This window comes from Rhinichthys klamathensis, unplaced genomic scaffold, assembly GCF_029890125.1.
Source record: "Rhinichthys klamathensis goyatoka isolate OS25496 unplaced genomic scaffold, OSU_Roscu_1.1 h1tg000039l_1, whole genome shotgun sequence".
NCBI lineage: Eukaryota > Metazoa > Chordata > Actinopteri > Cypriniformes > Leuciscidae > Rhinichthys > Rhinichthys klamathensis.
In genome coordinates, this window is record NW_026606586.1 from 147,501 (window position 1) to 155,000 (window position 7,500).

The following is a 7,500-nucleotide window of genomic DNA, read 5'->3' on the forward strand; positions in this document are numbered from 1 at the left end:
TACCCCATGCTAGTAACGGGTTGGACCCCCTTTTGCCTTCAGAACTGCCTCAATTATTCGTGGCATAGATTCAACAAGGTGCTGGAAGCATTCCTCAGGGAGTTTGGTCCATATTGACATGATGGCATCACACAGTTGCCGCAGATTTGTCGGCTGCACATCCATGATGCGAATCTCCCGTTCCACCACATCCCAAAGATGCTCTATTGGGTTGAGATCTGGTGACTGTGGAGGCCATTTTAGTACAGTGAACTCATTGTCATGTTCAAGAAACCAATTTGAAATGATTAGAGCTTTGTGACATGGTGGAAGTAGCCATCAGAGGATGGGTACATGGTGGCCATAAAGGGATGGACATGGTCAGAAACAATGCTCAGGTAGGCCGTGGCATTTAAACGATGCCCAATTGGCACTAAGGGGCCTAAAGTGTGCCAGGAAAACATCCCCCACACCATTACACCACCACCACCAGCCTGCACAGTGGTAACAAGGCATGATGGTTCCATGTTCTCATTCTGTTTACGCCAAATTCTGACTCTAACATCTAAATGTCTCAACAGAAATCGAGACTCATCAGACCAGGCAACATTTTTCCAGTCTTCAACTGTTCAATTTTGGTGAGCTCTTGCAAATTGTAGCCTCTTTTTCCTATTTGTAGTGGAGATGAGTGGTACCCGGTGGAGTCTTCTGCTGTTGTAGCCCATCCGCCTCAAGGTTGTGCGTGTTGTGGCTTCACAAATGCTTTGCTGCATACCTCGGTTGTAACGAGTGGTTATTTCAGTCACTGTTGCCCTTCTATCAGCTCGAACCAGTCTGGCCATTCTCCTCTGACCTCTGGCATCAACAAGGCATTTCCGCCCACAGAACTGCCGCTCACTGGATGTTTTTTCTTTTTCGGACCATTCTCTGTAAACCCTAGAGATGTTTGTGCGTGAAAATCCCAGTAGATTAGCAGTTTCTGAAATACTCAGACCAGCCCTTCTGGCACCAACAATCATGCCACGTTCAAAGTCACTCAAATCAACTTTCTTCCCCATACTGATGCTCGGTTTGAACTGCAGGAGATTGTCTTGACCATGTCTACATGCCTAAATGCACTGAGTTGCCGCCATGTGATTGGCTGCTTAGAAATTAAGTGTTAACGAGCAGTTGGACAGGTGTACCTAATAAAGTGGCCGGTGAGTGTATAGTAGACTGTAATTTATTCCTGTGATCAAAGCTGTATTTTCAGCATCATTACTCCAGTCTTCAGAGTCACATGATCCTTCAGAAATACCTCTAATATGATGATTTGCTGCTCAAGAAACATTTCTGATTATTATTATCGATGTTGAAAACGGTTGTGCTGCTTCATATTTCTGTGGAAACCGTGGTACATTTTTCAGGATTCTTTGATTGAATAAAAATTTATTTGAAATAGAAATCTTTTTATAACATTATAAATGTCACTTTAATGCGTCCTTGATGAATAAAAGTAAAATAAAAAAATAAATAAATTACTAACCACCAATTTTTGAATGACAATATCATTGTAACATGAAGTCAGTCGAGTCCCTCGTGTTGTTGCCTTTATACAGCATTTCAGATCAGTCCGTTTCAGGTTTATAATGTTTTCATTTATATGATGCCTAAGAACTCAAGCACGTCCCATATTCACCTGTGTTTACTCTGTCTCGTGTGCGTCTCTCCTCTTCATCCACAGGCGTTCAGGAGACTCGCTGATCTGATCAAGGACGCCGTGTGAGTCGCTGATCTCCAGGAGGAATAAAGCCTGTGGGAATGTTTCTAATGTCCAGTATCATCAATTAAATGCTGCTGTCACGTGACACACACACACACACACACACACACACACACACACACACACACACACACACACACACACACACACACACACACACACACACAGACACAGACACAGACACAGACACACACACACACAGACACACACACACAGACACACACATACAGAGACACACACACACAGAGACACACACACATACAGAGACACACACAGACACACACATACAGACACAGACACACACACACACACACACAAACAGAGAGACACAAACATACACACACACACACACACACACACACACACGATCTGCCCAATGTTCTGCCTGTTTTGCACAACAACAAACCTATGTTTTCACCGTTCAGTCAGTACCAGAGGAACAAACATAAAACGATGTTTAATAACAAAATTTCAAGATTCAAGACGTTTTTCTCTTCATGCGGTGCGTATTAATATCACGATTTGCTGCTGAAGTTGGTTTTCAGTGCAGCAGCAGCTGCTGTCTGGAGGCATTTCATGTGCTTTTAAAACTGGTTTATTGTGTAAAATGTTTAAGCATAAGAAGCCGAAGGTCGAGTGAAGGCATGTAGTTGCCCTGATCTGTTGATTGAATCTCTGTGTTGAATTGTGAAGCTGTTCAGTTCTGTCTTCAGCAGTTCACTGGTCAGCTGCTGTTTTCAACACACACGAGGAGTAGATGGATTGATATGACGCATGTAGCAGCTTTTAAAATGGCTTTAAGCCGATGGACCCTCGTCACAGGTTGATGACACATTTCTGCATTAAAGTAGTGTACATTTTTATCAGCATGTCTTGCGTTATATTACCATGGCATTTCATGACTAGAAACTAGTTAACACTGCTGTGATGGGGTTTCTGAAAGATCTGCTTCTTCAATCTCTCTCTATTTTTTTGTTATTTCTAAAAGTCGTGGAAATGCAATAGTGTTTTTTTTTTTTTACCTTAGCAAATGATAATGAAATAACATATTAGCGACGTCCTCCCATATGCACTATAGAACTTGCTGTAGTTCTCTTCTGTCTTTCAGAGAGAGTCCATGCTGGTCACCATTTGACTCAAATATGGGTTAATAAAACAATAAACTTGCATGTGATTGTGCATGTCGGCAAAATAGGCTTCAATAAATCATTAAACAAGCTCCATTATTGTATGTAATGCTGATTTACACTCAACGTTGTACTTTATGCAATTAAATAAGGCAAAGCTTTGGTTAAAATCCCATTGCATTGGTTTTTCAGTGGAGAACTCCTTAATTTTTAAACACAAATTTTCTACATTTAAAAAAAAAAAAAAGATTATTTTTTGGCATCTGTGGTTCCAGTAAGAACCTTTATTATCAATGGAACCTTTGCATTGAACAAAATATTTTTTATAGTGGAAGAAGTTCTTTAGAAACTGTTCTCTGAAAGGTTCCTTGGGGAACCAAAAATGGCTCTTCTATCCTGTTGGAACCTTTTGTTTTTAAGTTTGGTGTGCTGGCATTCACACTGTGTGTGTTGTTTCTGTGACAACAGCTTCTTTGTGTACACTACTCAGGGAAAGTGCTTAAGAAGGGCTCTCTCTCACACACACACACACACACACACACACAAACACTCACTCAGGCGGCTGTGATAAATCTTGCTGTTATAGTGCATAAGCTCAGAGGAGTTATGCACTCATAACTGCTTTAAAAGCAATATTAATTGCGTGTATGTGTGTTTCTTCAGGTTTTAATGGTTTAACACACTGGTTATAATAAATGATCAACGTGCTGTAAAGTGGTTTGACATTGATCAACAAGGGCAGTTAATACTTAAACAGGATTTCTTAAGCCTGAATGTGCAGTTTGCAGCGTGACAGGTCGTGATATACATCACCATATTGTTTTCACATTAGCCTCCCTATTTAGGCTTGATTTTTATCATATTAAAAACAATGACATGAGAACCGAATACAGGTAAAACTATCTTTATATGTGTACAAGGTGACAGCAAATACAGTGGAAATTGTCATTTGAAATACTATGGCAATAATTGATAACCAGTGTTACTTTTCAAAGTAATGTTACAAGATTGCGTTACTCCCTGAAAGAGTAACTAATTCCATTAAGTTAGTTACTTTTTATAGAGAACAATATGTCAAATAGTGTAACATCATATTCATATTAAGGTATTTACATAGTTCCAATGTACTTACAAATAATGTTACACTCAATATCCACATGAGTACAGTAATACCAAACTAGTTACAGCACAGTATTTTTTTAAAGGACGAAGTAAAAGCTTTATATTCATGGAATAAAACATTTAATTAACCAATTGGACCAGCAAAAAAAAGGAAATAAACCAAACTGGGTGACGAAGTCAGCTCAAATTACAGGAAAATCTGGGTCAATTCGGTCAAAAAGAAAAAAAAAGATGGAGGAGGAATAGAAAGCCGATAGGCACCGAAGATAGGAGGGGTTAAAGACCAAACATTACGCTTTACTCTGTCATCTTTCACCCACAGTACATTATTTTGGGTCCGTGGATTTCTCAAACGATTATTCGGTCACAACTTAAACCAAACCCACAAAACACCTCAAATGAGCTTCGGCACGTCACATTTCAGGACGAACATCGAGAGATAAAAGCGGTGGAACAACATGGTGTAAGTGTTAACGCTGTTTATCGAGTAAATATCGCTGTGTTTGTGACCGTTGTGCGAAATGTAACAAAAGGAAACGCGGCTGTTTTCGGCTATTATGCTAGCGGCGTATATTCGGTCGTGTAAACTGCGACTGCGTTTTTACATTCGCGTGATTTAAACGTAAACGGTAGGTGTTTTCTTGTATATTCATGTTGAATGGCGAGGGTTAAAGCATATGAATGTGGGGGGAAATTTATTTTTTATGCGTCTTCCTTAGCGGATGGTGACTAGTCATATGACTAGCCGCAGTTAGCTCGAGCTGATTTCAGCACATTTGAACGTGGCAAATATGATTTAGACATTTAACACTGTGCGAATATAACTACCTAAAAACTCAAGTCGTGTCTTAGTTGGTTTGTATTTAAATGTTTTGTAAACGTGTAGATTTGTTGGTCGTACGTTAGAAGCTTTTAAAATGACATCAGGCTAATGGCACAAGTATGCGGATCACGATTTGATTTAGTATAGTAATATTAAGCCGTTATTTGTGCCCATTTTTTTTATTTAAAACATGTTGATTTATCTTAATTTCCTCTAAATTAGTAATATTGAGGTTCCAGGTGGTTTGAATGTACATCAGACGTCGAATATAACGTTAGTGTTGAAATTAGCATAAAATTAAATGGCTTTATTTGACTTTTAACCCATTAACATGATGATTTCTGCCTCAGAAAATATGAGTCAGTTCTTGTTTTAGCACGTCTTGTTATTCGTGATAAAGATCAGCTCGATGAGGAGGAGGAGTCACAGGTTGTGTGTGCAAAACTTGAGTTAAAAGCCCATGTCATTCTGACAAATCAAATCATTTTTAAATTTTATTGTTCCTCTTTTTATTCTGTCTTTCCAGTGATGCATCTGCAGGAAATATCATGTACACCGGTGGTTTGTGCTCTCCATGACTGTAACATGAGGACCGGTGGAGAATGACATCTTATCTCTACTGTTGTTACTGAATGCCAGAGAAAATGAAGAGGGTGAACGGATACGTGATCATTTATTTAGTGTCCATGATTAGTTTTAGTGTGGCAGGGCCTTTGAACATCTCGGCAGTGGATGAAGATGCAAGAGAGAACGGGACAGAGGCAGATGGTGACGGCTCGGTTCCTGTGGTGCTCACCAAAATAAACCAGATCATCGCCCGGGAGGGAAACTGTGCTTTAATTGACTGTAATATCACCGGTGACCCTTTCCCAAATGTCCAGTGGTTCAACTCACACGGACACCTGCTTGACACGCAGATAAGTGGTACGTTTAACACCTCCAGACACCAATGCATTGTCGTCTATCACTAGGCCTACACCTGGTCACTTCATTCATTTTGATGACTTAAATGTATCCCTGCAGAATGGATATAAATCTGATCTACTATTCCTGCAACTATATATAATAGAATTTACTTCCATTGTGATTCACCCAAATGGCAGTGTTGAAGTTTTGTTATTGCTCTACCCGAGTGTGAAGACCTCCCGTTAAGTCTTGAGTACGGTATGTACAACAAAAATGAAAACCATTTTCAAGGGTTTACACAATTATTCTAATAACTCAGCAAGGCGGCATTTATTTTAATGCAGTTAAAACGGTAATATTACAGTTTAAAATAACTAATATTCTATTTGAAATGTTGAACAGTTTCATATTTTTGTGGAAACTGTGATTCAGGATTCTTTCAGGATTCTTTGAAAAACGAAAAGTTCAAAAGAACAGTATTTATTTGAAATGGAAATCTTCTGTAACATTATAAATATCTTTTACTGTCACTGTCATTAACGGACTAGTGGAGTTTTTGAAGGGGCAAGTGAGACAATTGTACTTGCCTGACTGGACAAATAACCTGATTAAAACGTTAATAACAACAACAAAAAAATACTATAGAATCACCAAAACACGAGGATGCCTGATTTTATTACTTTAAGTGTAAGTGCTGATGATCGATAGTGGATAATAGGCCTTATATATAATGTATAATGTACTGATGGTAACTGCGCTGTTGTGGCTCATTCAGCCTCTCGAGGAGAAATCAAAACTGCAGAACTTAGTTAAAATACTGTGGTAAAAATGTAGTTTAAAAATAATTTTTATATTTTTAATATATGATGCTGTGAGGCAACATCACACGACCAAGAGTGCTGTTTTCCTTAATAACATCATGATTGAAAATGTGACACTGATTTCAAGTTTCAAGTTTGTTTTTATTTACAGTATATAGCGCATTTAAAAACAGCAAACATGGCTGACCAAAGTGCTGAACAAAACACATGATAAAGAGACAAGGGCAAACCACACATTCATGACAGAAGCTCACAATGAATTAAAAGCTAAGGGGAAAAAAGTAGGTTTAAAGAGAAGATTTAAAGACTGTGGCGATCTGATGTAAGGGTGTCCCACAGCGAATAATAGCGAAGGCTCTATCTCCTCTCTGCTTTAATCGTGATCTGGGGACAGATAACAGTCTCTTATCACCAGACTTCAGATTTTGTGTGGGATTGCTTGGCCAGAGTAGCCTGGTCCCACCAGACTCTCGTACATTTCATTTGAACAGAGTCTCTGGCCTCGCTCCCTCTGTTGAAGTCTAAAACTATTGGATCTGCCCAGAGTCACTCTGGATCTGCCATATCCAATCGCTGACGTTTGGTCACAATATTGAGTGTTTTTGTTCTGTTTCAGCAGTGAAAATAGTTCCAAACAAAGGTCACCGCAGAAACATTGCGCATCTCACAGCAACGCTCGGCTGTGTTTTCATTACTGAATGATTCAGCGTTTTTAACGAATCGGTTGAGTCAAAGATTCAATGATTCATTCATAAACGACTCCCTTATTCTTGAACGAATCGGCCGTTTGAACTAACGTCTTAATGAGTGAAAAAGTCATTCAGTCACTTGTTTAAAAGTATTATTCTTAATTCCAATGTTTCTAATTTGTATTTTCAAAAAATATTTAAAACAGTCTCATAACATTTATTTAATGCAGTGGTAATTTTTCAGTGTAAATTATTCAATTTGATAGTTAAC

The 7,500-nt window shown here is 38.8% G+C and overlaps 2 protein-coding genes across 3 annotated transcripts in view; both read left to right on the forward strand.

Moving 5' to 3' along the window:
- aadat (aminoadipate aminotransferase) overlaps positions 1 to 1,942 on the forward strand; it is a 16,326-nt gene extending 14,384 nt beyond the window's left edge. Inside the window, exon 13 of the mRNA XM_056246446.1 lies at positions 1,703 to 1,942. Within this exon, the coding sequence (XP_056102421.1) occupies positions 1,703 to 1,744 (42 nt within the window). The 3' untranslated portion in view covers positions 1,745 to 1,942. The remainder of the gene's footprint in view (positions 1 to 1,702) is intronic.
- A 2,323-nt stretch (positions 1,943 to 4,265) lies between these two features.
- mfap3l (microfibril associated protein 3 like) overlaps positions 4,266 to 7,500 on the forward strand; it is a 12,629-nt gene continuing 9,394 nt past the window's right edge. Inside the window, exons 1-2 of one of the 2 annotated variants that reach the window (XM_056246447.1) lie at positions 4,266 to 4,453; positions 5,340 to 5,737. In XM_056246447.1, the coding sequence (XP_056102422.1) occupies positions 5,446 to 5,737 (292 nt within the window). In that variant the 5' untranslated portion in view covers positions 4,266 to 4,453; positions 5,340 to 5,445. The other variant, XM_056246448.1, reaches the window with a different exon arrangement.